Source organism: Cygnus olor, chromosome 29 (assembly GCF_009769625.2).
Source record: "Cygnus olor isolate bCygOlo1 chromosome 29, bCygOlo1.pri.v2, whole genome shotgun sequence".
Taxonomy (NCBI): Eukaryota; Metazoa; Chordata; class Aves; order Anseriformes; family Anatidae; genus Cygnus; species Cygnus olor.
Genome location: NC_049197.1, coordinates 1,246,157 through 1,273,781, shown reverse-complemented (window position 1 = coordinate 1,273,781; position 27,625 = coordinate 1,246,157). Strand labels below are relative to the sequence as shown.

Below are 27,625 nucleotides of genomic sequence, written 5' to 3'. Positions count from 1 at the left end.
ACCCCTCGGCAAAGGGCAGAGCCCCCCCAGGACACAGCCCCCGACTCCTGGCGCTGCCGGATCCGGCCCAGGGTGCTGGCTGCCAGGAGGTGGGGACAGAAAGGGGGGGGTGGGGGGGTGGGACGCGGTGGCAGCGCCGCAGCCGCAGCCCTAAAAGCGCGTCCCATCACTTATTCATGCCGCGGGAGGCTCCGGCAGCGGGAATTAGCTAACTAGGTCAGGCAGGAGGGGCGGCAGAGCCGCTCGCCCCCCCGTAATCCGGGATGCTCTGCCCGTGTCCCCCCGGCCTGTCTGGGCAGAGGAGCTGGCACCGCGCGTGTCCCCAGGGCGGGTGACGCAGCCGGGAGGGGACAGTGGGGACGGCGGCGCCTCTGGGTGCTGCGGGTTCGGGATCGGGTGCTGCTCTCACCCCTCTGTGTGGCACGAGGACGGGGCAGCAGCCTGCACGCCATGCTCTCCATCGTGGCCTGGAGCTGGGGGAAAGGCACCAGGAACCCCGAAATGCCCCTAAAACCGTGTGCCCCCCCCCCCCCCCCGCCCCCGCTCGTCCCCTGGGGGTGTCCGGCTCCGACGTCACGCAGCGCTGTTAATTATTGATGCACCAAGCGCTCGCGTGCAGGCGGCCCCGCAGCACCCCGCTGCTCCGGGGGGGGGGCTCGGTGGCCCCAACCGGGCTGTCCCCGGTGCTGGGGTTCAATCCTGCGCCACCCCGAGCCTCTCCTGGAGGCGGGAGTGGTGAAATGGAGGACGCTGCGTGTGATGCTCCTGGTTTTTGGGGTACGTCTCCCTGCACGGGGTCCTCTCCTGGGGTCCCCTTGGTTGGGGAATGACGGGACATCCCCAGCCGTGCCTCCTCCCAGCTCCCCTCCCTCTCCATCCCTTCCTCCCCTGCAATTTTCCGGCCTCCTCCAAGCAACGAGGACACAAAACAGCAGCCGGGACCTCGCCCGTGCTGTCAGCAAATAACCGCGGCTCCCTGGGGCTGCCCGCGTGCGCTCTCGGCTCGGCCCACTTCCATTTTACTCCTCGCCGGGCTTTTACGGGAAAATCCTGCCCGGCTTCGATCCGGCCTTGCCCTGCTCGGCCGCGTCCCGGGAGCCTTGGATGCGGCCCCAGCTCGGCGGCGAGGAGGAGGCTTCAAAGCCCAGGAGCTGCTGGGGAAGGTGGAGGGGAAAGCGGCTTCAGAGCCATGCGGCGGCGGGCGGAGAGGCTGCAAAGTCATTTTGGGGGGGGGGGGGAATATCGGGGAGGAGAAGGTGGAATCGGGCACAGATGCGGGGTGATAGCGCTGGGATAGATGCAGCAGGGATCTGGGGATGTCCCTGGTCCCTTGGCCACTAAGCACAGCGTCCCCTGGCCCTCGACATCCCTGAGCATCCCTGCCAGGGCGGGGATGGTGGGTGCTGGATGTGACCCAGGGCTAATAAAACCCTCCAAGTGCATCGGGCTGAAAGCATCCCGTGGGAGGAGGAGGCTGCTTTCCTGCTCCTGGCCTGGAGGGAAGCCAGGGCACAGGCGTTACGGCCGGGACAAAACCCTTCCCCGCAGAGGAGGGGACGAAGTGGCACGGTGGTGATGCGCCGCGGGGCTTCCCTGGAAAATCGCGCTCCCGGGCGGGATAAAGCAATGGTTAATTCGGGGCTTTTATCCACAAACGTTTGCAGGCTAAAAATATCCCTCCTCCGGGCAGCACCATTCCAGGAGAGCGTGTCTTGACGGCCCGACTCGTTGCCTTTTTTGACGGGCTCGTGGCTTTGGTCGAGCCGCGCTGGCCGGGCTCGCCGTGGGGCAGCCGTGGTGCCGCGAGGGGAAAGGCGCCGGCGAGGGCTGGGACGGGACCTGCCCCATCGCCGCTCTTTTTTTTTTTGGGTAGGAAAAGCAGCGAAGGTCAAGGGGAGGACGGGGTTAAAGCCATCTTCATCCCGGAGCTCTTCCTCAGCCTCTTCGTCCACCTCTCGCCCCTCTGCCTCTGTCCTACCAGGGCTGGTGGCCCACGGGCAGCGCTGGTGGCCACGATGTCCCGGCTGGAGGTGAGTGCCATCCTTCCGTGCCATCCTGTCTTTGTCCCCAGGTGCCTGTCCTTGTCCCCAGGTGCCTTCAGCCCGGTGCTGGAGGAGCTGCTGGAAGGTGGGAGCAGAGCTGGGGCTGCGCAGAGGGCAAAAAGCTTTTGGGAAAGAAGCCTTTAAAAGGCCACCTCCAGCACCCGTCCTGCCTCACCGCCCAGCTTGGTGTCCCTGCAGCCTGTCCCCTCTCCTCCCCGCAGCCTGTCCCCTCTGTCCCCTCTCCGTGCCGGCTCCCGGCCCCTTATCGGAGCTGCGCAGCGCTGGGGGCAGCGGGCCGGGTGCCGATTATCTCCTGCAGCTCCCTTATCGCCCCGCGGCCACCTGCAGCTTGGCACGGCGTGCCAGCCTTTGGGGTGGCCCTCCAGCCTCCCAGGTCCTCCAGGGAGGGGAAAATCCGGCTGGAGGATGCGGAGCGGCGCGGGTGCCTCCATGCCCCACCGGGAGCATCGCCCCCGGCATCGCCAAGCGGCTTTTTCCTCCGTGCAAAGCACCGATTCCCTTCACCCCACCATCCTGCTCAGCACCGCTTGGCCTGGGCGCATCCCCACGGCTGGCCCCATCACCCTCGGGGACCCCTGTCCCGGAGATGGGTGCTCTTGTCACCCCTGGGAAGGGCGCCCTGGGTGGCTTGATGGGTGCCCGGGCTATTATTAGCCACCCTCGCCCACGTAGGCAGCTCATTAAGTTTTTCCCGCTGTGGCAGCGGATGTGGGTCAACGTTTGAGGTTTCACTGTTGATTTTTTTAATTTCCTCTTCAAAACAGATGAGTTTCCTCCCAGCTCGCTGACGACAGATGCCGCCGGGGGCCGGGCACGGCGGCGGCGGGGCGGGGGGGATGAGGCCGATGGCCCCTCGGCGGGGATAAGGCAGCACCTCGGCGGGCTGCCCGGGTGCCCCCCGCGTGGGTGAGTGATGGAGGTGGGGGCCACCCAGCCGAGGGTGCGGGGCTGGTTTCACCCCAAAAAGGTTGGGGGGGGGGGGGGAGGGAAGTGAGGGCTGGGGGGACGGCACGGCGGAGGGGGCGGATGAGCGGGAGGTGGATGGATGTGGGTTTGGGGGGGGCGGAGGCGAGGGGCTGGGGGAGCTGGCGGGTGTCTGGGGGAGGTGGGTCCTGGAGCACAGAGAAACCTCCCCCCGCGCCAGGAAGGTGCTGGGGGGAGAGGGGACCGGGTGGGCTGATGGGGACCGGGGCCGGGGGTGGCACAGGATGGGGCTGGGGCGCTCCGGCACGTGGCTGGGACAAACGAGCCACGCTGGGTCCCCGATCCACGGTCCCGTGCGCCGTGGCCTCTTGCTTGGCTCTGCAAAGCCCCCGTGTCCCCTGGGGACAGGCAGGCTGGGGGCTGGGGGCAGTTATCCCCAGCTTTGGGGGGGGTCACAGCATTTCCCTGCAGCTCCCGAGGGGCTGGAATGGGGGAAGCCCCGGCCACGTGCCCCCGGTCGGGCTGGATGAGGCCTTGATGAGCACCCGGCTGTGGGGTGGCCGCTCCCCGAGCCCCCGGCTGCCCCATCCCCGGGGACCGATCCTGCATGGGGCGGTCCGGGATCGATCCTGCGCACCCTGAGGTGCCCGGGGGTGACGTCCCGGCCCTGGGGGCTTCACCCGTCCTGCACCTGGCCCGGCGGGAGGAGAAATGGGGAAATGGTGACAAGGACGAGCTGTGATGCGCCCTCCCTCCTCTGGGGACTTTCGGCACCGCTGCAGCTCCGGGGGTGCACGGGGGGGGGTGTCAGCGATGGCACCCACGGCTCACGTCACCCATGGGTGCAGGGGGCTTGGGGTGCCCCCAGGGATGTGGTTCGGGCGTGCAGGTTGCTGGGGGGGGCCCTAAATCCAGCTGTGAGCCATGACCCCACGGACCCTGACCCCATCCATGCCATGGCAGGGGGCGAGGGACCGTGTGTCCCCTGGGGGTGACACGGGGGAGCAGGGCAGGAAGAAGCAGCTGGGAAACAGGGGCAGGAGCGGGATCGGAGGTGCTGTGGGCGCACCGGCCGGCCCCGACCCTATAGGGCTGGGCTGGGGACGGGATGGGGAAGCTCCTATGGGATTTAGCGGGGAGCGGACGTCGCTCCCCAGCAGGGTCGTACCAGGCTCTGGAGATCTTCATCATCTGTCCCAGAGGGTGCCGGGCCCCGGCGCAGCTCCGTGCGCCTTATCGCAGCCCCTGCAGCTCTTCCGTCCGCTCGCACGGCTCCCGGCACCGTGGTCCCCCAGCACCCATGGGCCCCGGGGGCGATGCCTGAGCACCCCGGCAGCGGGATCGCTCCCCAGTAAGGACGGGCAGCAGGTATGGGGTCGGAGACGGGGTCTTCGCTTGCTGCTGTCCCCGCTCCGAAAAAGAAAAAAAACCCAAAGGGAGCCCTGAAGGATTACGGTGCTGTGCAACGCGGCCACGCCAAGGGGTGATGCTGGGACTTGGGGATGCCTTGTGGGGCGAGGAGGGATGCGGGGTGCACCCACAGAGCCCCCTGTGGCACCCACGGCCTGATGCTGGAGGAGGAGACCCCCCCCCCCCCCAATCCTCAGGGCTCTCCTGTCCCCGCAGGGTCTCCTGCCCCCACCCCGGGAGAGCCCCGGCCCGCCTGGAGCTGCCATGGAGGGCGCCTCGGTGCTCAGCCCGTCCTCGTGGGAGAAGCGGCGCGCCTGGGTCAGGCAGAGCCGCTGCTGGCGGACCACGGTGGTGGAGGAGGAGGCGGCCGCTGCCATGCAGGACGTCCCCGAGCTGCAGCCCCCCCACCTGGACGACGTCTTCCTTGAAGGTTTGGGGCGCGCCGGCAGGCGAGCGCGCGCGTGAGCAGGGAATCTGCACGCGGGACTCGCTCGTGAACGCGTGCTCGTGCGCGTGCAAAGGCATCTGCGAGCACGTGCATGGGTGCGGCGGCGTGCCCGTGGGCACTTGCACGTGGACGCGCACGCTTCCCGGGGCTGGGCAGCGCCGCCCCGCACCGCGCTGAGCCGGTGACCGCAGCGCAGCGGCAGGGGGGGGGCCCTCGTGCTCGGCTCGTGCTGCTTTATCTCACCGGCCTCTCTGCTCCCCGCAGGAAGCTCCTCCAGCAAGATAGAGACGTGGCTGCAGCACTGCGGGTGAGCTGCCGGGGCTGCAGGGCACACGCTGCCTCCCCGCTGCCCCCCCCCCCCGGGGGTTTCTGCACCCCTCGGCACCTTCCCCGTGAGCCCCAGGGGTGCGGGACGATGCCGGCGCCCGCGGCTCTCGCCCGGCCCTTGCTGGAAGTGGCACAGGAGCCGCAGGCACGTGTGTGCCAGGGGGGGACAGCGGCGTCTCCCCCCCCACACACACTCCCTGCTCGCCCCCGCACAGGAAACGCAGATGGCACCCGGCCCCGGCGCTGCCACCGTCCCTGCGGGGAGCGGGTCCCCACGCCTGGCGTCACCAGGAAACCCCCGGCTGGCTTCGGCTTCCCCCGTTGGGCTGGGCAAGAGGGGTGGCAGGGGGGGTCCCAAAAAAAAAACCCACCTCAAAGCCGGGGTCCCCTGGGTGCTGGGCATTCCCCCCCCCCCCGCCCCCCCCCGGTGCCATGCTGCCACCTGCAAGCCGAGCCACCAGCCCGTTGTCCTCCCCAGCTTCGTCCCTGTCCCCCAGCGCTTGTCCCACCCTACTCAGGACCCTTCCCAGCTGCAGCCCCCCCGGGATCGGGGATGGGCAGCACCGGTGGGGGCTAACTGGGGGTCTGCTCTGGCCTCAGGTCATCTGTGGAGGTGCTGCCGGAGGAGCTGGGCTTGCTGGGACCCTACGGTACGTGGGATTTGGGGTGGGGAGCCCAAGCGCGGTGCGGATGGGGAGGAGGGTGGTGGTCCCTGCGTGTCCCCAGAGCCCCCCCGGCTCACGGCCGCGCTCTCTTGCAGGCTGCGGGAGCAGCGGCGCCAGCTTTGAGGACGATCTGACGCTGGGAGCTGAAGGTAGGGGCCACCCCAAGGCTGTCCCCTCCTGCGGTGTCACTGTCCCCAAGGGGCAGAGCATCCCCGGAGGATGCAGGGGACAAAAACCGGATGGTTTTGGTGTGGTCACGGTCAGGCTGGGGCTGGCCGCCCGTCCCCAAGCCCTGCATCCACTGGGGCTGTGACCACAGCGAGTGAGGTGTCACTGCAGCACGGCTGGCAGGCGGGGGACCTGTCCCCAGCCCCCCGCAATGCCCCACGTCGCTCCCCAGCACCTCTCTGCTTCCCTTTTCCAGCTCTTCTGCTACCGGGGAATGACAAAGCCACCGGCAGGTGAGAGCTGGGTCCCATCCCTGGGCACTTGGTGGGCTGTCCCCAGGGCTGTCGCGTTGTCCCCAGGGCTGTCACATTGTCCCCAGGCATGGGACAGGCTGTGACACCCCCTGGCATCTCCCCCCCCCCCAGGGCTCTGCGGGGCAAGCAGCTCAACCTGGGGCACAGCATGGCATCCAGCGCCCTCTCCAGCGTCACCAACAAGACCAGCTCCAGGTAGGGCCTCCCCGAGGGGGTTGCTAGGGCCACCCCCCTCGTGACACCCGTCCCCGTGGCGCTGAGCCGGGGCCGTCCCCTCCGCAGCATCTCCGAGGTGCTGGAGTGGTGGCAGGCGGACGCCGAGGAAATCCTCTACAACCTGGGCTTCGTGCAGAGCGAGCCGGGCGCCGTGGCTCGCATCCCCGCGCGCTTCTTCTCGGCGCCCTCGCAGGCCAAGGGCATCGACTTCCAGCTCTTCCTGAAGGCCCAGGTGCGGCGCATGGAGATGGAGGACCCCTGCCTGATGCTGGCCAGTGAGTGACACCCGGGTCCCCAAGCTTGGGGTGGGGGGACAATGACATGGGGAGCTGCATCCTGCGCTTGCCCACCCCCCTAGAGCCGGGGTTTATCCGCCGCGCTGTGCTTTGCTCCATGGGGATGGTGGCAGAGACGCTCTCGTGCCTCAGTTTCCCCACCTGTGCCATCTGGGGAGGCCACCCCATCCCTGCTGCAGCCCCCTGAGCACCCCTCACCCCCTGAGCGCCCCCCCTTTGCCTCTTCCTTCCCCCCCCCCCAGGTCGCTTCCAGCAGGTCCAAGCTCTGGCCGCCACGGCCGACGCGTTCTTCTGCCTCTACTCCTACGTCTCCAAGACCCCCGTGCAGCGCATCTCCCCCTTGCGCCTCGCCTGGGCCGACCCCGACGTCCCCGATATCCGCGTCTCCCCCGCCCAGCCCGCCGTCCTCTCGCCCGGGGACCGCCTGAAGAAGGCCGTGGCCAAAATGTGCCTGTACACGGCCCCCCGCGCCGGGGACAGCCCGCGGGGGGCCGGCGCCCTGGGCAGGGTGGTGCAGGAGGTGCTGGAGCGGGCCAGGGAGGAGAGGTTTCGCTTCGACCCCCCCGATGGCGAGGGTGGGGAAAGGGACATTGGTGGAGTGCCCCTGGGAACGTCACCGCATGGAGCCCCGGGGTCTCCGCCGGCACCCCCGTGGCCGGAGCGGGGTGTCCCCAAGTGTCACCGGCAGCCGGGGCTGCCCCCAAGGCTGTCCCCAGAGGGGATGGACACTGCCGAGGAGCGTCCCCGTTGCCTGAGCCCTTCGGCAGGGGGTCTGCCGTGGGCTGGGGGTGCTCCGTGCCCCTTGGGGACAGGACAGGGGGGCACAGAAGACAGGCAGCTGTGGGCGGACGTCGCCTCGTCCCCAGCTCCGTGCGCCGCGGCCACCCATGGCAGGTGGGTGTGCGCCACCCCCGAGCAGCCGGGAGCCGAGGGGGACTCCGGTTTTGGCTCCAGCCCCTGGGGGACCTCCCCCGGGAGGAAGGAAGGGGCCCAGCCCCCCGGCGAGCCCCTGGACTCCTGCGGGGCATCGTCCCCCCACCAGCCAAGAGATGGAGGCCAACGGGCCCGGCGGAGCAGGGGACGGCACCGGGAAGGTGACCCAAGGGACACCAGATGGTGGCAGGGGGATGCACCAGGGCTGCAGCCCCCCGGGAAGGCTCCGGCGGTGGGGGGGCTCTCCCCCCACCATCCCAGCTGGGCAGAGACGCGCTGCGGGGAGGCCCCGGACTCCTTCGAGATGGAAGAGGTGAGGGGCAGCGGGGGGCTGGGGAGGGGGCGAGGGGAGCGGCGCGGGGCTGCCGGGGGGGCGAGGAGCTGGCGAGGAGGCCGTGGAGCAGCAGAGGCGGCGGCGGTTTGGGGGCTGAAGGATTTAGAGCCTCTCGCACGATGGAGCATCCTTGCACGCCCCCGGCCACGCTCACGCTCGTGCACGGAAGCATGTCGGTGCACACTCAGAAGTGCATGCGCCGTGTGCACGTGCGTGGATGCGCCTTGGCGTGGGTGCGCGTGCATGCACAGGTGCACCTTTGCACAAGCACACGCGTGTACTCACACGCACGCACGCCCTTGCACACGTGCTCCAGCCCCCCCCCCCCCCCCTTTGCACAACCTCTCCCCGAGCCCTGGCCTCTCCGTGCAGGTGCCGAGCGCCGGTGAGGACGACGGCGATGCCCACGAGGAAGCCGGCTGCTTCTTCCCTCCCTCCCTGCGGGTCCGGAGAAGTAAGTCGGGGGGCTTTCCTCCAGGGGGGCAGGGGGTCGCACGGGGGGGGCGCAGAGGTGCTCAGGAGCTGGGGGCTTCCTCCGGCACCGCTGCCAGCGCGCCCCCTCCCCGCGCTCCAGGCTTGATGCTGCAGGGGGGCAGCGGCCACTCCGACAGCAGCGGCTTCGTGGAGGAGCCGCTGCCCGAGCAGATGCCGTGAGACCCCCCGAGGGACCCCCCCTGCCCACCCCCACCGCGACGCCAGCACCGGCAGGGAGCCGCCGATGGATGCACGAGGGATTCTGCCCCCCCCCCTGCGTTTCGGATCCCGGAGCCCGTCCTCAGCCGAGGGCTGAGCACTGCGTGGACACGTCTGGGTGTGAGCGTGCGTGCACGTGTGTGCGTGTGTGTGTGTGTGCACCCCGTGGTTGTGCTGCACCAGGAACCTCTCGACTCAGGACTTTTACCCCCAACAGCACCAGCATCCCCCCAAACCCTGCCCTGTTTTTACTGGGGCTTCACTAGCACTTTGGAAACGCTCTGCTCCCCGGGCGCGTGTAACACTAGGACGGGGGTTTGCCGGGGCAGAGCCCACAGCACACTGGAAATAAAGTTCCCCAAGGGATCGGGCTGTGGCCCTGCCTTGCTGGGGGGGGGGGGGGGGGGGGCGAGGACACAGATGAGGGTTGTGTGAAGCTTCTGGGGTGTGCAGAGCTGGAGGAGGTGCTGGGCTTTGGCACGACTCGAGCAGCGGGTGCTGCTCGGCGTTTGTTTTGCTCTCCATCCTTTCTCAGCCCTCCCGAGCCTCCCTCCCGTTTCCTTATCTGGCTGCTTTATGGCTCGGGGCCTGTGCTTCGTCTTCCTGCCGCCTTATCTGCGAAGCTTTGCTGTTCTTCCTCACCTCGCCCGCGGTGCCCTGCAGCTCCCTTAACCCCTCCCGTGCTGAATAACGGGGGGCGGCCTCGGCACCTCCCGTGGCCACATCCCCAACAAGGGGGGTCCCCTTTTTGTCCCCTGGTTTGGTGGCAACTGGCCCCAGCTCTCTGCCCCGTCTCACCTAGGGCCACATCTCCATCCTCACCGGGTCCCGGCCAGTGTCCCCCCGTGTCCCCGTGGGCCACCAGTGGCCGTGCTGCCCCCCCTCACCCCCAAATGTGGGGACAGAAGCACGGCGCCTGCGGTCGGCACCGCGCCGCCTCCGGGTGCCGCGCGCTGGGGAGGAGGAGGAAGGCCCCAGCCCCAGGGCAGCAGTTTTTGGATTAACGGGGAGGGAAAGTCCGGGTGGAAAAATAACCCCCAGCACTTCCCGGTGGAGAGCAGCCAAGGGTGGGATTATCCCAGATTAACCACGCAGCCCCTCGGGGACCCAGCGTGGTTCCCACCGCCGCTGTGCCCTGGGTGCCACGGGTGCTGTGCAGCGGGGACTGCACGGGACCCCCAAAGCTGGAGGCTCGCGGGGGTGTGCGAAGGGGCTGGGACCCCCACCGTGACCTGCAGGCACCTTCCCAGTCCCCTCGCTCTGCCTGGTCCTGGTTCCTTGGCTGAAGAGAGGAATAAATCCTTGTCATCCGGGCAGGTCAAGGACGGGGCCGTGCAAAGGGTCCCGAAAAAGCCTGGAGGGGGCTCAGGGGTGGGCTGTGCCCCTCTGGGGACACCCACGGCCAGTTTCATCCCAACCATCGGTCACACTGGGCTGGGACCAGGGTGAAAACCAGCGCCCAGCACCAAGGAGCTGCTGGGAACAAGCCCCTCGCAGTGGGGACTGGGCAGGGGACGATGTCTTCATCCAGCTTTGTTCTTTTTCCAGGAGAAAAAGAGCCTCGGCCTCGTTAAATTTCAAGCAAATGTTCAAGTCCTCGGTGCTTTTGAGACCTCAGCCTGGGGTTTTGGGGCCGTGATGAATTAATCTAGTGGGATTCAGGGTCTTGTAAATGATGTCTTAAACGTGAGTGGTTATTTTTGTACCGGAGTAGTGAGGAGTGATGGGGGGAGAGGATCCGGGGGGGGGTCTCCCGTCCAGACCCTGCCTGATTCGAGGCACACGGGGACGTGGCCTCTTGTCCCAGCTCTGGGGAGATTTTTCTTCCTGCCCACCCAGGACGGACCCAGGCTGCCCGAGCATCTCCTGGGCATCCTCCCACCGCCCCCAGACCTGCTCTCGTTACCACCACGATTTTTTTCCCCAGTTCCACCTGAATTGTTTTCCTGCAGCTCCAGCCCAGGGCAGGTCTCTGGGCATCCTCCCACCACCTTGACCCCAGACCTGCTCGCGTTACCACCGCGATTTTTTTCCCCAGTTCCTCCCAAATTGTTTTCCCGCGGCTCCAGCCCAGCTCTCTGGGAGGGCTGGAAGCACTCGGGTGAATCCCGTGCCGGCACCGCAGCGGGGCCACGCTCGGCTGCCTTCGCCCTCGCAAAGACGTGAGGACGAAGCTGATCCGGGCGCACAAAGCATCGCGGGTGGGAGAGGGCACGGCACGAATCCCTCCTGGGCGATGTTCGTGTGCTGAGCGGCGGGGGGAGAAAACTCAGCCTCGGGTTTTGCATTTCTGCCTCTGCCCTTCCCCACAGCCCCGTCGTTCGCCTCCCTGCGCGGCGCCTCGTTCCTCCCTGCGCACGCCCCCGTGGGCAGAAAACCCCACCCCAGGCGGTGAGGATGCTCTGGGTGTCCCCAGAATTGCAGGGGGCGATGCTCTGCCCTGCTCAGTGCCAAAACGGGGAGCTGGGGCTGGACCAGGAAGGTGCTCCCGCAGCGTCCCCGTCCTGCAGCATCCCCATCCCGCAGCATCCCCGTCCCACAGCATCCCAGTCCCGCTGCCGCCTGCATCCCCCACAGAGCCACCCCACACTTTTATCCCTGCATTCCCCCACCTTTGACGCATTTGATGCCCCATTTTGCCTCCCTTTTTTGCCTCTTTTCCATCCAGTGGTAAAAAACAAAGTGCTCCCAGTTACTGGGGGATACTGGAGCGTACTAGGAGGGGTATGGGGTGTACTAGGAGGGTATGGAGTGTACTGGGAGGGGTATGGGGTGTATTGGGAGGGGTATGGGGTGTACAGGGGGAGTATGGAGTGTACTGGGAGGGGTATGGGGTGTACTGGGGGGGTATGGAGTGTATTGGGAGGGGTATGGGGTGTACTGGGAGGGGTATGGGGTGTACTGGGGGTGTGTGGATGGGAGCCACCCAACCTGCCCAGACTTCGGGCACCGCTCCAGCACGTGGAGCCCAGGGGGACGGGGACCGGCCGCGGTTTGGCTGGGGCTGGTGGCTCCCGGAGGGGCTGCGGGGCTAATCCGGGCTAATCCTGCACTGGCCCCGTGCCCGGGCGGGGGCACCTTCCCCCAGCCAGCCCCCCCCCGGCCCCCCAGCCCGGCCGACTGGTGCCAGCTGCCTTCATAAGGGACGGGGCCCAGCCTGGCCTCATCACCCCTGGGCTGCCACCCCCCGACATCCCCGGGGACGATGAAGCTCTGGGCTCTCCTGGCGCTGGCAGGGCTCGCCTGCAGCCTGGCTGCTGGCTGTGAGTAGGGCAGGTCCCCTGCGGGGGGGGGGGGGGGTCCTGGGGGGGGCAGGAATGGGATAAGATGTCCCCAAGGGGCTGGCTGGCTCGTGCACGGGGGGCTCTGTCCCCATCCTGACCCCACAAGGGGGTCGGTGACAACCCCTCTCTCTTCCACCCGCAGTGCCGACCGACGTGACGCCTTCCGCGGGCACCGGTGAGCTGGGGGGGTTTGGGGGGGGGGGCTCCTGCGTGGGGATGTGAGGGGGGGTCCTGAGGGACCTGAGGGGGGTCCTGAGTGGGGACCCCACTCCCCAGGGGGGCTGCTGGCTGGGCTGCGAGGCGCAGAGCATCCGGACCCTGCTCCTGGGGGTGGCTTCTCCCTTCTCTGGGGGCGGCTTCTGCCTTTTTCTGGGGGTGGGCTCACTCCTGGCAGCCCCCACATCCCCCCCCCCCACCATCCAAGCACCAACCACGGTGCCAGGGTCTCTTTTCCGCCCCCCCCCCCAAAAAAAAAAAACAACCGCAAGAAGCAGCAGCTCCAGGGCTGGAGCAGCTTTTTTTTGCCAGGGTACAAATTGGGGTGCTGCGGGGGGGGGGGGGGGGGGGGGGGCAAGGAGCCCTGGAGCAGCACCAGGGCACCCCGGAGACCCCCCCCTCTCCCCCCGCAGATGCCGTGGGAAGGGACCGGGCTTCCGAAGGAGCGCTGGTGGACGCCACCGACCTGCTGGAGCGCCTCCTGAGGTCCCTGGGGGACACCCTGGCGGGGGCGGTGCGGCTGATTTTTGGGGGCAAAAAGGGTGAGAACGGACCCGGGGCGGGAGGGTTTGGGGGGGGGGGTGAGGGGGGGCTGTGGCATGGTGCTGAGGGGCACCTGCAGCTCCTCCTGCGCCCCGCTGCCGGCTCTCACCTCTCTGTTTTGCCTCCTCCAGAGGGGTAGCGGGCGGCCAGCAGGGTAAGTGTTGTCCCCGAAGCGGTGGCCTCGCTTGGGGACGTTGGGGACACGGGGCCCTGGCCCAGGGCTCTGCACAGCGCCCGCTGCAGCCCCCTGAGGCCGGTTGTGCCCGATCCCCAGGTGCCACCAGCTCGTCCCCTGGCTCTTCTGGCGTGGGACCTGCCAAAAAGGAGGAATCGCTCCGAGGCAGAGCTGCAATAAAGCCATCCCCTAATCGCTCCCTGTCCCGTCCTGTCTGGTGCTTGCTGCGGGATCGGGACATGACCCAGCTGTCCCCTGGCTCGGGGCACGATCCTGCTCCCGGGGGGGGCGCAGCTGGTTTTGGGGGGGGGATGGAGAACCCCGGCCCCACCGCCTGGCCACGGACCCCCTTCTGGTGCCTAAATGGGGTGGCGGAGCCCTGGGGACCTTTCTGCTTCTCCACCAAAGCCAAGGTGCTCCCGGGACGCCCCCCCAACCCCACAGTCACGGTCTGTGGTCCTTCTCCGTCCCGGAGACCCCCCCCCACTGCTTCCCACGCCTGCTGTACCCAGCGGTGCCTTCAGGCCCTACAAAAACAGACCCCGAGACCCCATCCCGCAGGACTTCTCTGCCCCCAAGCTCTCCATCGCCTCGGGGGCTGGGTGCTCTGCCCACCACCTCCCCCGTCCCCATCGCCCATCGCTCCGGTGGCTTTCTTGGGGTCCAGAGGGTGCAGCAGGTCACCTCCATCCCCTGCTCCATCCCACGGCACGGTTTTGGGGTGACCCACCGGGATCCGGGTGCTGGGGTCCCACGGGAGCATCCTGTGCCCCCCAGGAGGGGACCTAGGCCACGACCCTGTGCTTGCTGGGCTCCGCTCGGGGCCGTGGTGCCTCCAGGCGACCCCACTGTCTGTAGGTCCCTCCCCAGCCCCCCCAAAGGGCTCAGCTCTCCCCCCCCGTGCTGGTGGGGCTGGATGGGGCGGGGGTCTAGGAGCATCTGCGAGGAGGACCCGGTGCTCGGGGGGGCAGCAGCTCCAGCCCCCGGGCTTGGACCTGTTCCCGGAGCCAGCTTGGCCGATCCCTTGTGGTCCCATCCCCGCCGCCGTGCCAGGATCCCTCCTACCCGGATGCCCCCCGGGTTGTTTCCCTTCCTGGAATTCCCCCCTCATTAGCGGAGTTCGTTAATTCCCGGGGGCTCTTCCCACCCCTTTGTGCAGGGGGAGCGGGGATGGCGCAGGGCTCTCTTGGGGTCCCCAAGACGGAGGGACGAGGACACTTTGGGGAGTCCCGGTGCTGGCAGGGCTGGGAGTGAGTAGGGCTGGTGGCTTTCGGGGACAGGGGGTGACACGGGGTGGCCAGGGGGGTGCGTGGGGGCGGGCTGAGCTCCCCAGCCCTGGCACGGGCTGGCACCCCCTTGCTTTCACCCCTTCCCTTCGCTCAGCAGCCGGGGGGTGGTGGGGATGTCCCCGGGGGCAGGACTGCGGTCCCAGTCCCCTTCCCACCACGCTGGCCCCTTTGCTTTCCCATTGCAGCCCCTCCACCACCTCCAGGAGCACTCGTTCACGGCCCCAAAACAGCTCCTGCCATGCGCAAAGGGGTTCTGGAGCAGGATGAGACCGAGATGAGTTAAACGGGCTGAGGCTGAGATGAGCTGAGTGGGATGAGGCCAGGATGAGTCGAGTGGGCTGAGATGGAGATGAGCCGAGTGGGATGAGATGGAGATGAGTCGAGTGCTTGTGATGCACGGCACAAATCCACCCCGGGCTTCCACTCCTGGGGCCGGGCTCATCGCAGCAGCGCGGGCACCGGTCCCGGCGTTCTGCCCCCAGATTTCGTTTTCCCAGCTCTTTCCCTGCTGCTGCTCCTTCCCCGTCCGAAATTAAGCCCCAGCCGAGCCGCTGAGCCTTCCACTTGCTTCGTGGCAGCCTCACGTGGGGGTCCCGGGGTGCCAAATGTGCGGCTTTGCCCCACATGCGTCAGCCTCGGGCCGGGGGATGCCTGGTGGCCGTGAGGATGATGATGGCAGCGCCGTGGGATGATGCTGATCTCCCCGGGGTGGGGGCAGAAGCTCTGAGAAGACGAGGAGCGCTGCCCTGGAGGGCCACGGATCTGCCCCGGAGCACAGGAGACGTGGGGTGGTGGTGGGGAGGGCCCAGCTCCGTGGGATGTGGGCTTTAGGTGTACCCCCGAGACCCCAAACCAGGGAACCAGGCTGATAGACCAGTGCTCAGACCAAAAACCAGTGCCTGCTGGTGTCCCAGACCAACAAACCAGTGGGTGCTGGTGTCCCAGCCCGAGGATCCAGTGGGAAGAGCATTGTGGACCTGCTGGGCTTTGCTTCAGCTTGGAGGACGGACCAAACGTGGGTGCTCACGAGCAGCCCATCCCAAAGCCTTTTCCTCACCAGTGTTGCGATGCCCTAAGAGATGCCAAGCAATATGTGATTTTTTCCCAAAGCAGAATTTTTCCGGGAAAAAACCAACACCTCTCCTGGCCAAGCAGCCTGCAGCAGACAAAGTCTTGCCCCCGCTCGAGGAGCTGCCTCCTACCACCACCAGCTCCAGCGGTGCCGATGATCGCGCCGCCGCCGCCTCCCTCCTGGCACTTCTGGGCAGCTTTCGGAGAGAATTGAGCGATTTTCACGCTTGGGCACGCTTCCACGGGGACAAGGTGTGTGCCGTGCCACCACGCAGGAGGGCTCTTGTGGCAAAGCCCAGCTCTGAGCCGGCCGAGGAAGGCGCAGGGGGTGGCTCAATGTATGCAGCGACAACCGCAGAAGCAGCAGCAGCAGCTCCCACCTCCGAGCTTGCCGCCGCAGGTGAGAGAAATCTCATTTTGAAAAACATGTCTTTTTTTTTTTTTTTTTTTTTTTTTTTTCCTTGGGAGAAGGCTCGGCACGGGGCTGCTGGGAGCTGCCGCAGAGTGGGATGTCCTCCGGGAGACGGCACAAGTTCTTCCTGACAGCTCCTCGCCGCGTAATTGTTCCCCGAGGTGGGTTTTTGTGTTATTAGCGACGGATTTCGCCCGGGATGGAGCGAAGCTTCAATTAGACGGCGGCTGACAGAGCCCTCGTGGTTTTGTGCCGGGCGGTGTAATCCGGCGTGAAAGGCTGGCCCCTGTTTGCATACTGCACAAAGGAGCGTGCCTGCACGAGGCATGGCATTGTCCCAAAAACCTGGGGATTGACCCCAAAAAGGGAGTTGTTTTCGGCACGCAGCCCCTGAGCCTGGAGCTTGGTGGGGGACCCTCGGTGCCCCGGAGAGCTCGGGGTGACGGGGTCGGGACACCGAGCTGGTGGCACCCGGTGGCAGAGCAATGCTGGGGACAGCAGGACGTCACCGCCTGGGAGGTGCTGTCCCCAAATGTCCCCAGTGCGCGAACTGGGGGGACACTGGGGGTTACTGGAGCCGGGGACCACCCTGCATCCACCACGAGAGGGTGCAGGAGCTGCATCTCCTCGCCTGAATTCACCCCCAGCACCCCCGGCAGCCCCAGCACAGGGCTTTGAGGCTCCCTGGCACCCTTTTCCTGGCCCTGAAGCAGTGATGGGTACGGCCACAGCCCGGCACGGGGGGGTCTTTGCCCCCATCCCTTTGCAGAGCATCAGGACGTGGCCCAGGACATCTCCCCAGGAGCGCCCTGGATGCGGTTTCCAAGCCGGGGTTGATTTTGGGAGCCACGGAGCAGCAGCCCTTAGCGGACCCATTTCTAATTAGCTCATCGGCTAATGAATGGATTTGCTTGTAAATTCTCGAACGCACAATGAGCCATCCTCTCTCTTTGGGGAGCAGCAGCGGGGATGCTCCGCGGCCACCCCCCGCCAACGTCCCCCTCCTTTGCCCTCCAGCAGCCCGGAAAATCGCCCTTGGCCGGCTCCAGGTGCCCGCAGAGGGGCCCGGGCTCCTCTTCCCCGGGGCTGCTTTCCTCCGAGCCGCACAGGACCGGGAGATCTTCACGCCTGGCCGCTGACTGGGTCCGGGCCAGCTGGACTTGGGGGGGGGGGCCGTGGTTGTTCCCGGGGGCCGCTGCGGGGCTGCTCGGGGAGGCAGCTGGGCCAGGAGGCTGCCAAGCGGGCAGAGAGCGCCGAGCCGTGCCCGCAGCGCAACATCTGGGGCCCGCGGTGGCCGGCCAGGCAGCAGCGTCGCCGCCTGTGCCAAGGCAGCCTCCTCTTCCTCCTCCTCTTCCTCCTCCTCTTCTTCCTTCTCCTCCTCTTCCTCCTCCTCTTCGCCCTCCGGAGTCCAGCCAGGGCAGGGGGCTCCGGCCCCTGGGAATGTGGGGACAGGCTCTGTGCTGGGGTGAATCCGGTCCCAAGAGGCAGGAGCACCGCGCAGGGCCACCGCTGATGCCAGGCTGGGTCCTTTTATTCCCACCGTGGTGGTTTTAAGGGCTCAGAAGTGCCTCAGAGAGTGGGGAGGAGCCCTGGGGCTGTCGCTGGGTTGCACCCAGGGCTGTGCCCCCACGCACAAGGCAACGCCGACCCCAAATTTCTGGGCACTGACGCCGTGCGCTGTCCCACGTCCCGGCCCCCCCCGGCTGTCCCGCAGCTCCTGCAGCGGAGGGTGCTGAGCCTGGGGACCCCTGCGCCCAGCAGCGCCCCGGATCTGGGGTGGGGAGCATCCCAGCGTGGGAAGAGGAGCCCCGTGGGGCTGGCAGGCTGCTGAGATTTCTTACCAGCAGATGTCAGCTCCCGCCCGGGGATGCGCGTCCGGCTCCGGCTGCAGCTCGGCACACTCGTGCTGCGGGGCCGTGGCTCTCCCGTGGGTCGAGACATGCTGTGGATTCTCCGTGCCGCTGCCTTCACCTCGTTCTCCTCCCGCGGCCTCTCCTGCAGCTTGCAGCCAGGACACCCCCCGGCTCCCACCAGCTGCGCCCCACCGGGTGCTGCTCCCCAGGGAGGCGGAGGTGACGCTGAGCACCCTCACCCTCAGCCCGTGACCACCTCAGAGGCTCCTCCGGGAGCTTTTTTTTTGACGTCCAGCTCGGGTCCGTTCGGGGTCACGCAAGGCAATGCGCCCTGACCAAAATTACCACGTGAAGGGGAAGGATTGGGTGCTGTGCTGAGCATCCCGGGGCAGTTTTGGGGCAGGAAAAGGAGAAAAAAGGGGTGAGGGAGCTGCTGGCTGCAGCCTGGGCTGTGCCCCTGCTCCAGGAGGGCCAAAGCTGCTGGAAAGCGATGGAGCGGGGCTGGATGCAGCCCCCGGCCCCCTGTGCTCCTGCTCACCCCAGCACCCAGCACCTAGCCCCAGCACCCAGCTCCATCAGCGGCTCGGGGCTGCACCCTGTTTGTGGGAAGCCTTTTGGGGACCCTTTTTTGGGCAGGGTGCTTGGCAGTGCGCCCCTTTTCCTTTCCAGAGGGCTCATGCAATGGGGTCCTGGGGTCCTGGGGTGGTGCTGAGCGGGATTGCACCGGGTTACGGCACGGCAGGGGCTCCGCTCGCAGTCCCCCGTGTGCGACATCTGCCCGTCCCCGTGTCCCCAGCTCGGGGGTGTCCCCAAGCCCTGCTCTCCGAGGCTCAGCAGCGCGGGATGCCCGTTCCCTGCCAGCTCCGCGGGGCCGCGGGCGGCGCGTGTGGGATTTCCCAGCTGTGCCATCAGGCGTCCTGCAGGGAGCCAAGAGCGGAGCGAGCCAGCAACCGCGCTGGCCCCGAGCCCCTTGTGCTCCCCGGGGGACAGCGGGGCTGGGTGCTGAGCCCAGCTGTGCCCCACGGCCCATCTGGGCGCTCGGGCAGCATCCCACCCCCAGCTGCGTGCTGTCTGGGAGGCTGCTCGGGGGAAACTGAGGCAGGGAGCCGTGCGAAAAGCTCAGCCCGGGGCCATCTCCGGAGCCCTGCACAGCATCGGGACGGGCTGGGTGCCCACAAGCGTGGGGCTCTCCTCGTCCCAGTGCTGGGGGGGGGCCTGCAGCGAGGGATGGGGATGCCACCGGTCCCCCGAGAGCATCCCCAGCGTCTGACGCCTCCCAAGCACCCCGGATGGTCCCTTCTCCTCCAGCCAGCAGCCACCGCGTGGTGACAACCCCTGCGGCCAGCCGGACCTGGCGTGGGGCCACCAGGGTGCTCGGGAGCACCCCAGGGCCAAGACAGCGGGGGGGGGACCCCTTTGTCATGCAGAGCATCCCCCCCCCCCCCCCCCGCCCCCCACCTCGTCCCGGTGCCACCATCGCTCAATTTGACAAACACGGGTCAGCGAGCGCCGGCCGCGCCTGGGCTGCCCCCCCCCCCCCCCCCCGCCACAGCCCAGCCGGGCCCCCCAGCCCCTGATTTCTCTTTAATTGCATTCCCCAATGTCATGCAAATCAGGCGGCCCCGGCGCAGCTGCCGGGATTAAATTAGACCCCGTTAATACGCGGTAATTGCGTTTCCGCACGGGCCCAGGAATTCCAGCCCCGGTGGCGGGGCGGTGGGCAGCGGGGGCCGGGGCGGCGGTGGGCTTTCACAATATTTACTCTGGCAATTACCCTCCCTTCCAGGCCACGGCCCCTCCGGAGCAATCAGATTATGGGATGGAGAGAAGAGCTGGGCGCTGGGCAGGGGTGCTGGGGGCTGGTCCTGGGCTTGGGCGCACCGGTGGGACAAGGGGACGGGGCTTTTGTCCTCCCCAGGCCCCCCCCACCATCCTGCTCTGAGCGCTTGGGTGGTGGCTTTGCCCCCTGTCTGGTGCTCGGGATGGGGCAGCGTTAAGGTGGAGCCCCCCCAAATCCAGCCCGAGCTCCTCCTGCAGCAGCAGGACCTGCTCCAGGTCCCCCCAAATTCTCCAGCCCCGCAGGTCGGCTCCTTTGGGATCGTGGCTTTCCCAACGGGGGTCGCGGGCAGCCCAGTGGTGTGGGGAAGGTGGGGGCAATGCGGACAAGCCCAGGACCTGTCACCTCCTCTCCAGATGTCACGGGGATGGTGAAGTCACCCCCTGGGAGCTCAGAGGGAAACTGAGGCTCGGGACGAGCAGGGGTGGAGGGGGACAGGACGGGGACACGCGGTGCCAAGCCGTGCCACCAGCCCCTGGGGAAAGGAGACGTGGGCAGCGGGAGGGATGGGAAGAGACATGGGGGGACCTGCAGGGGGTGTGGGGGGGCTGCTGGTGATGGAAACCCCCCAGGGGATGGGAAGGGTGTGTGTGTGGGGGGGTGAGGACACGTGGGATGAGGAGAAGAGGGATGGAGGACCCCCAGGAGGGACGCTGGGGGTGAGAGTACACGTCGGGTGGGAGGACTCGGGGGGGGGGGGGGGGGGGGCACAGCTGGGCACAGGTTGGCTCCAGGGACCATTAGCACCCCCCCCTGCTTTGCCAGGGGCCGGATTCTTCACCCCCTGCCCCTCTCCTCCCCGCGCCCAGCAGGCAAAGTCCCCACGGCCCCGTGCAATATAAATGGTAATGCCCGGCGCAGCTGCCCTCCCCTCCCGGCACCCACCCGGGACTGGATGGGATGGCACAAGGTGGGGTGGGGGCTTCACCCCCTCCCCCCACCTCACCCCCCCCCCCCATGCACACCGAGGACCCCATCCCGGTGCTCCCAGGGGCTCGCTGGCGACAGGAGCGGGACGAGGGGAACATCTTGCGAGAGCGGTCCCAGGGGTTGTCGGGGGGGGGGGGGGGGGGGGTGGTATGGGGGGGGAGGTGATCCCCCATAAGCGAACAGATGCCAAGCCCCCCGCACAATGGGATTAGCGTGCGGCACGTGGCCGGCCTTGAAAGGCAGCGGGGCCGGCAGACAATGCGGCCGGCCTGCGCTCGAGGGTCACCCAGGCGCTGGGGGGCCACCGGCGGCCCTGAGCACGGGGACGTCACCGTGTCCCCCCCCTCCCCCCCCCTCCGGCGGTGCCCGCCGTCCCTTTTGTGGGGCCGAACCTGTTGGAGCCATCTGTCAGGGAGGGGACGGCGGCGCGGGGCAGTGGCAACAGGCAGATTTATTGGTCGCAAGCTGTTCCCCCTGCCCGGCCCAGCCCGGCGCTGGGAAGTAAGCCATGAAGCCGCTAATGAATTAATTAGTATTCCCCGTAATCCCAGGCTGCCAAGGACGTGATGGCGAGCGCTCTCAATTAATGCGGAGGGTCCTCCGCGCGTCGGAGCGCCCCGAGCGGCGATGGGCAATGGTCCCGGCAACAGAGGGTGGCTTTTGGGGTGCCACCCCCTGGCCAGGGGGAGAGCGAGGAGCCCAGTAACTGAATGGTTTGTACTGGGGAGCAATGGGGGAGCGGGGAGAAGCGGTGCTGGGGGAGGTGCTCCCTGCCCCAGTGCCTGTCCGGGGCAGACGAGATCCGTGCAGGGCTCCCTGGCTCTCTCCTCCTTAATTAATCTGTTTTTGTGTTTTATTATTATTTTATTTTTCTCTCCATAAGCCCCTCTCGCCGTCCGGAGCTGGAGGCAGAAGCCCTGGGCCCCTTCTCTCTTGTCTGAGCAGCAGCGAGCTCAGACGGGCCCCTTCTGGCCGTACCAGCAATTAATTACTCCCCCTCGCACTCTCATTACAGCCGGGAGGGAAACGCAGCCCCCCGCGCCCACCCCGAGCACCTGTGTCAGAGCCGACGTCACCCAGGGCCACCCCGAGCTCCGCTGCTCAGCGCAGCACCCGGCCGAGGAGGGCCACGGGTGGTGACACCCAAGGGTGAGGCCCCGGGTGGGTGCTGCGGGATAAAGGGACGGCCTCGGGTCGCTGCCACGTCCTGCATGGCCGTGCCCTGTTGGATGGGGAGAGTTGGGCAGGGTCCGTCCAGGTGCTGGGCAAACTGGGGAGGTCCTCCAGGGGTGCTCATCCGGGGGTGCTTGTCCAGGGGGTGCTCATTTGGGGTTGTCCAATAGGGGTGACCATCCTGGGGTCCTTATCTGGGGGTACTCATCCAGGGGTGCCATCCTGGGGTGCTTATTTGGGGGTGCTCATCCAAGGGTGTTCTTCTGGGGGTGACCATCTCAGGGTGCCCATCCAGAGGTGCTCATCTAGGGGTGCTCATCTGGGGCTGTTCAATTGGGGGTGCCCGTCTGGGTGTGCTCATCCAGGGGTGCTCATCGGGGGGGGCTTATCTGGTGGTGCTTATCTGGGGGTGCTCATCCAAGGTGTTCTTCTGGGGGTGCCCATCTGGGGGTGCCCACCCAGGGGTGTCCATCTTCAGGTGCTCATGCAGAGGTGCTGGTCTGGGGGTGCTCATCTCAGGGGTGCATTTTTAAGGGTGCCCATCTGGAGGCACCCATCTGGAGGTGCCCACCCACAGAAGCCCACCCTGGGGTGCTCTTCCAAGGGAGCCCACCTAGGGACACCCACCCTGGGGACCCCACCCTGGAGAACCCACCCTGGGGACCCCACCCACGTCCCCACCCCAGGCTGCTCACCCACAAACACCCACCCAGGGATGCTCAGGGTCCACGGGAGCCCTCCGGAGAGCACCCACCCGCGGGGTGCCGGGGGTTGCCGTCGGGGTCCCGGGGGAGGGGGGCAGCGGGAGGAGCCGGGCTCGGTCACCTCCCCCCGAAGGAGGAGCCACCGGGGGGAGCCGCGGCCGTGCAGGAGCCGCCGGCAGCGGAGAGCGCTTCAAAACCGCCCGACAGCGGAGCTGTGCCCGCTCCCGGTGCCGCTCCCGGTGCCGCTCCCGGTGCCGCCCCCGGTGCCGCCGCCCGCCCCCCCGGTGCCGCCGCCACCATGCGCCCGGGCAAGTGACAGCGGGGACTCGCCGCGGTGCCCAGGTAAGGGCGGACCGGGACCCCCCCGGGGGACACACGGAGGACCCCGACGGCCCCTCCGACGGGGCTCCCCGCCCGGCTCCGTGCCCCCCCCCCCCCCCCCGCCCTGTGACGGTGTGGGGGTCGCAAGGGTACGGGGCACCGGGAGCCACCCCCGGGGGGGTCGGTGCTGCGCGCCAGCCCGAGGGGAGCAAGCGGGGGGCGCACGGCCCCCAGCCCCAACCGGTGTCCTTCTCTCCCCCCCGGTCCCTCTGGTCGAGGCTCCCCGTGGCCGTCGGGGCGGGATCGGGCCCCCCACGCCGCCGGTGGCACCGGGACCGGTCCCCCTCCCACTTTTCCCCCAAGCAGGTCGGGGCCGGGCTGTGGATCAGGATGGAGGTGGGGGGAGATGGAGGAGATGCCCCAGCCTCCGGCTTTTGTTTCTCGAGTCCTGGGGTGGGGGGGGAGAACCCGAGGGGGGAGGCCGGGGGGGTCCCAGTGCCTTTTCCCAGTGAATCCTGCCCGGGGCCAGGAGCCCAGCGGGGAGGGAGCCTCCGCAGCTGAGGCCAAGGGAGCTCCTGGCTCCCCCCCAGCCTGGACCCAAAACTCGCCCCCTTCTCTCCTGCAGCCCCGCATCCCAGGAACGGGCTGGATTTGGTAGCTACCAGCACCCCCCGGCTTCCTCCCACTTTTCCAGGGGTGTGTGGGTGCTGCAGGGGTGCCCTTGAGCAGTTTTATTCCCCCCCAAAAAAATCCGTCGCATCCCTTCTTCTCCGCACCTGTTTGGCTGATGATTGCACTGGGACTGGGACCAGGAGTGGGACTGGGCTGGAGAAGCTCCTGGGTCCAGGACTCAAAGGCACCAGTGATCCCATGGCCATACTGGGGCTGAAGGAGTAGCTGAAGGGTTTTTAACCTCCCTGGCAGCCAGAGCCCACCGGGTCCACGTACAGCTGGGCCACATCCTGCTGCGTTCCCAGGCAGGACACGGTGCAGAGGTCTCAGGTAAATCCTAATTTTCATGGTCCTCCTGTGGCTGCCTTGTCCCTCCTGCCCACCTCTGAGCTGAATTCCCATTTTGTGCCTGGCTCTTGTGCCAGCATCTCCCCCGGATCCGGCTCCCAGCCCTTTCTTCTGCTTCGGGTGGTCCTGTTTGGGGTCAGGGTCTTCAGCCCTGCAGTCAGTCTCTGTCCCGAACCAGCCGTGCTCCTCTTGGGGATCAAGTCTGCTGGAAGGAAACCACTAAAGGGTCGAAGCCGAGTTCCTGGTCCTGCAGGAAAGGAAAAGGAATTGATCCTACTTGTTTTGGGACGAGAGCCCGGTGCCCCATGACACAAAGGGAGAACCGGGAGAGCTCAGGAGAGCTGAGCCATCGCAAACTGAAAATTAAGTTTTTAGCTTTCTCCCAGTGGGTTCCTGGTGGTTCGTTCAGACACTGTGGGGTGGAGATGTCCAAAAGGAAAGGTATCCGAACTAAACAGGCTGGAAAAGCTTCCCGCTCACAGTGGGTTCCCAGCTCTCCTCATCTTCCTTGGAAAACTGGGAAGTTACTTCATCAGCCAATTCCATTTTTGCCTACCTTTTCCCCATTTTTTAAAAATTATTTATTAAATCTACAGTCTGGAGAAAAAGTGAGAGCAAAATCCCTGCAAGCTCAAACTGGAAATCATTTCCAAAGGGGCAACCTCCTGACACCCTCCCACGGGAATACTGCCCTGCAAAGTGCCGGGAAGGGGGGAACCAGCTGGTCCTGCCTCTTGCACAAAGCCCCAAACCCGGCAATTTTTCACCGATAGCACCAGACTGGGAGGGAATTGTGGTGCAGAGGATGAGCGAGGGATGGGTGCTGAGGGCAGGGGTGCAGGGCCAGGTCTCCGAGGGTGGAGGGAAAGCAACCCTCGGGCTCACAGCCCCAGAACCGTGGCCTGGGGGGGTGTCCGAGCAGACCTGCAGCCCTTTCTGGTGCGAAGCGGGTGCAGCCCTTGCTCAGCTGTGGTCCTCCCAGGGTGCTGGTAGAGGATATTTGGACCCTGCTCCCTCCCGGCTCGGCCAGCCCCATCAATTCATCCCAAAGATGTTCCTTCACCACCTTCACTCGCCAGATCTCAGAGCATCTGACCGCCTCCGATTGCTTTACCCGAGAGTTAATTGGGGCCACATGGTCCTCCCGGGATGCGGTGGCTGGGCAGAGCAATTAACACCCTAATCCAGCCCCTGAGCCCCATCACGCATATTAAAAGTGGGATTTTCCACGTGGGGTGGGCAGGGGCGGTGGAGCCGGGGCTTGGACAGCACACTTTCAGCAAAGCTGCTTAGATGCTAAGCTTTATTAAATGAGGCAGGCACGGTGACAGGATCTGGGGGGCTGATTAACATGAAACCGTGGCTGCTTTGTGCAGCGGGACTGCGCTCGTTATGGCAGAGGGAAATGAAGGTGCAGGCAAATGTGCTCAGGTTAGGGCAGGAGAAGCTCCAGGGACGGCTCAGCAGAGGGACCTTGACTTTTTCAGGCTTCCTTTTGCAGCCCACAAAGTGGAATCAGGGTTGAAGCCATGAGAATGGGGCTGGACCAGGGGGAGATCAGGCTCCAAGTCAAACTCATGGGTGGGAATAACCCCAAAGTAAATTACTGGAAGTCCCCAGGAAAAAGCTCCGGTGGCTCCTGACTCAACGTGTCGGCTACGGGACTGAGAGCTGATTACAGCCCCATAAAGATTGCCTGAAACTACGCCTTTTAGTAGAAAAACCATAACTGTGGTGCCTTGTGCTGGATGCCATACGTTACAACGATGGGCACATAACAAAAATCACTAGAAACTGCTGTAGGGATAGACAGACAGATTCCATAGGCACCACTGGAGGACAGAAAGCAGTCGATGTCTCTGGAAGATGATTTTGTGCTCGGTTCCTAATGCACCGAGCGAATCCCCTGCTGGGATTCATTAACTTCTCCTTGTCCCCTTCTTGCAGAGGTCAGGGATGACGAAGACGTACGCCAAGCCCAAGGAGATGGCGGAGCTCCTGAGCACCCAAGCCTGGATGGACGAAACGCTGAGCTCCAAAGGCGAGCTGAAGGAAGAGGATGGCAGGCAAGGTCCCTTCGGGTTGGTGCCTGGCTTGAACGAAGAGCACGACAGCATCGAGGAAGAAGAGGAGGAAGAGGATGAGGGGGAAAAGCCGAAGAGAAGAGGACCAAAGAAGAAGAAGATGACCAAGGCGAGGCTTGAGCGATTCAGGGCTCGGCGGGTGAAGGCCAATGCCCGCGAGCGCACGCGGATGCACGGCCTGAACGATGCTCTGGACAACCTGAGGAGGGTGATGCCCTGCTACTCCAAGACGCAGAAATTGTCCAAGATCGAGACCCTGAGGCTTGCGAGGAATTACATCTGGGCTCTGTCTGAGGTGCTCGAAACGGGGCAGACTCCTGAAGGCAAGAGCTTTGTGGAGATGCTCTGCAAGGGCTTGTCGCAGCCCACCAGCAACCTGGTGGCTGGCTGCCTGCAGCTGGGGCCGCAGACCCTGTTCCTGGAGAAGCACGAAGAAAAGTCCCCGGTGTGCGACTCGGCCATTTCCAGCCACTCCTTCAGCTACCAGTCCCCGGGGCTCCCCAGCCCGCCCTACGGTTCGATGGAAACCCACCTGCTGCATCTGAAGCCTCCGACCTTCAAGAGCCTGGTGGATGCGTCCTTCGGAGCCCACCCCAATGACTGCACCACTCCCCCCTACGAGGGGCCCCTGACGCCGCCCCTCAGCATCAGCGGGAACTTCTCCCTGAAGCAAGACGGGTCCCCAGACCTGGATAAATCCTACACCTTCATGGCCCACTACCCCTCGGTCGGCCTGGCGGGCGCACACGGACACGGAGCACACTTCCAAAGCGCGGTGCCCCGCTACGAGATCCCCATAGACATGAGCTACGAGTCCTACCCGCACCACGTGGCCGGGCCCCAGCTCAATGCCATCTTCAACGAGTAGCAAAGCAGGGTCAGACCCGAACTCTGGAGACAGGGAGAAGTTCGGCCGAGCTGCGGAGCTGTTTCTAGAAGGGACACAGCCGGAGCAAGGGAATTGCTGCTCCGGGGCAGTGCGAGACCTCTGAACATCTCTGCAGGACGTCACTGCGCAAGGTGCAGCTGGCCCTCCTGTCCTCCCCCAGCCCGTGCCACCTCGCTGAGTTTCAGAGCTGCCCCCAGAACCCTTCCTGAGATCTGAACCTGGATTGCAGACCCCCGTATCTGCGTGAAATGCCCACAACAACTCCTCCAGGTGTGGTGGGAAAGGGGTTTCGGTTTTCATGCACGTCCAGCTGGGGACGGGGGCTCTTGTCCGCACAGCTCTTCTGCTCCAGGCTCCGGAGCTGAATCCTGCTCGGGTGGCAGAGCCTGGGTGCTGAGCTCCACCACCAGCCACAGCTGAGCCGCCGCTCCCCTCTCCCTCTCCCCCAGAGATGCTCACGGAGGTGGCTTCGCCCTGCACGTTTCCAGCTTCGCCTGATGCGAGCCCGCTCCAGCACCAGGGACAAACATTTGCTGAGCCTCCAGAGCTCGGCTCGCTCCCTCCTCGGGGTGGGAGCCCCAAGCCCCTCGGGCCCCTCGGGTTGTCCAGTTCCCCTCCCAGAGCAGCCAAGGGTCCAGCCCCAGAGGTGGGAATGATGTGGACCACCCCCAGAAGACCCCCGGGGCTGCTTCCCACCCGAGGGAGACCCGTGCCACCGTATCTGCCCCGTCAAGATCTCCGTGATGATCCCTCCTCGGCTCGTCCCCGCTGCCCTGGTCCTCAGCCTCAGCCCTCGGACCCAAAACCAGCAGGCGACTGTCACGGATCGTGGCACCTCGCTGCAGGATGCTCGACCTTTCAGAGCACAAATATCCCGGACTCGAGAGCTGAAACAGGAGCCAACAGGGCCGCATCTTCTTAGGGTTTGTAGAGTACCTACCACGATCCGCGTTCCCAAGACATCCTGCCAAAAGAAGCGTGTCTTAATTCCCTGTTTTATTTATTATTTGCTTGGGGAGGGGGGGGGGTGCGT

General features: G+C 66.3%; 2 protein-coding genes and 1 long non-coding RNA gene across 5 annotated transcripts; all 3 read left to right on the top strand.

Moving 5' to 3' along the window:
* Window positions 1-660: 660 nt before the first annotated feature.
* On the top strand, window positions 661-9,157 carry TESPA1 (thymocyte expressed, positive selection associated 1). 2 transcript variants are annotated; one of them, XM_040539379.1, is made up of 12 exons: window positions 661-2,030; window positions 2,828-2,969; window positions 4,614-4,827; window positions 5,110-5,152; window positions 5,773-5,822; window positions 5,933-5,986; window positions 6,238-6,298; window positions 6,431-6,514; window positions 6,602-6,810; window positions 7,074-8,077; window positions 8,471-8,552; window positions 8,673-9,157. In XM_040539379.1, exons 3-12 carry the CDS (start codon window positions 4,662-4,664, stop codon window positions 8,750-8,752), a joined length of 1,833 nt encoding a protein of 610 aa, XP_040395313.1. In that variant the 5' UTR covers window positions 661-2,030; window positions 2,828-2,969; window positions 4,614-4,661; the 3' UTR covers window positions 8,753-9,157. The 2 variants fall into 2 exon arrangements, with proteins under 2 accessions (XP_040395313.1, XP_040395314.1); XM_040539380.1 differs by having other exon boundaries at window positions 665-2,030; window positions 6,262-6,298.
* A 2,617-nt stretch (window positions 9,158-11,774) lies between these two features.
* On the top strand, window positions 11,775-12,836 carry LOC121061065. The gene is made up of 3 exons (XR_005814964.1): window positions 11,775-12,054; window positions 12,218-12,250; window positions 12,705-12,836. It is a non-coding gene; the product is annotated as an uncharacterized LOC121061065 (long non-coding RNA).
* A 9,617-nt stretch (window positions 12,837-22,453) lies between these two features.
* Window positions 22,454-26,839, top strand: NEUROD4 (neuronal differentiation 4). Of its 2 annotated transcripts, none has more exons than XM_040539377.1 (2): window positions 22,454-22,620; window positions 25,567-26,839. In XM_040539377.1, exon 2 carries the CDS (start codon window positions 25,576-25,578, stop codon window positions 26,569-26,571), a length of 996 nt encoding a protein of 331 aa, XP_040395311.1. In that variant the 5' UTR covers window positions 22,454-22,620; window positions 25,567-25,575; the 3' UTR covers window positions 26,572-26,839. The 2 variants fall into 2 exon arrangements, with proteins under 2 accessions (XP_040395311.1, XP_040395312.1); XM_040539378.1 differs by lacking the exon at window positions 22,454-22,620 and adding an exon at window positions 23,337-23,601.
* Window positions 26,840-27,625: the final 786 nt, after the last annotated feature.

Excerpts from the sequence above, each read along its gene's own strand:
- TESPA1 (XM_040539379.1), top strand. The coding sequence starts at position 4,662 with ATGGAGGGCGCCTCGGTGCTCAGCCCGTCCTCGTGGGAGAAGCGGCGC. Across the intron at positions 5,823-5,932 it reads GGGCTTGCTGGGACCCTACG|GCTGCGGGAGCAGCGGCGCC; the intron begins GTACGTGGGATT and ends GCTCTCTTGCAG. Across the intron at positions 6,811-7,073 it reads CCCCTGCCTGATGCTGGCCA|GTCGCTTCCAGCAGGTCCAA; the intron begins GTGAGTGACACC and ends CCCCCCCCCCAG.
- NEUROD4 (XM_040539377.1), top strand. The coding sequence starts at position 25,576 with ATGACGAAGACGTACGCCAAGCCCAAGGAGATGGCGGAGCTCCTGAGC.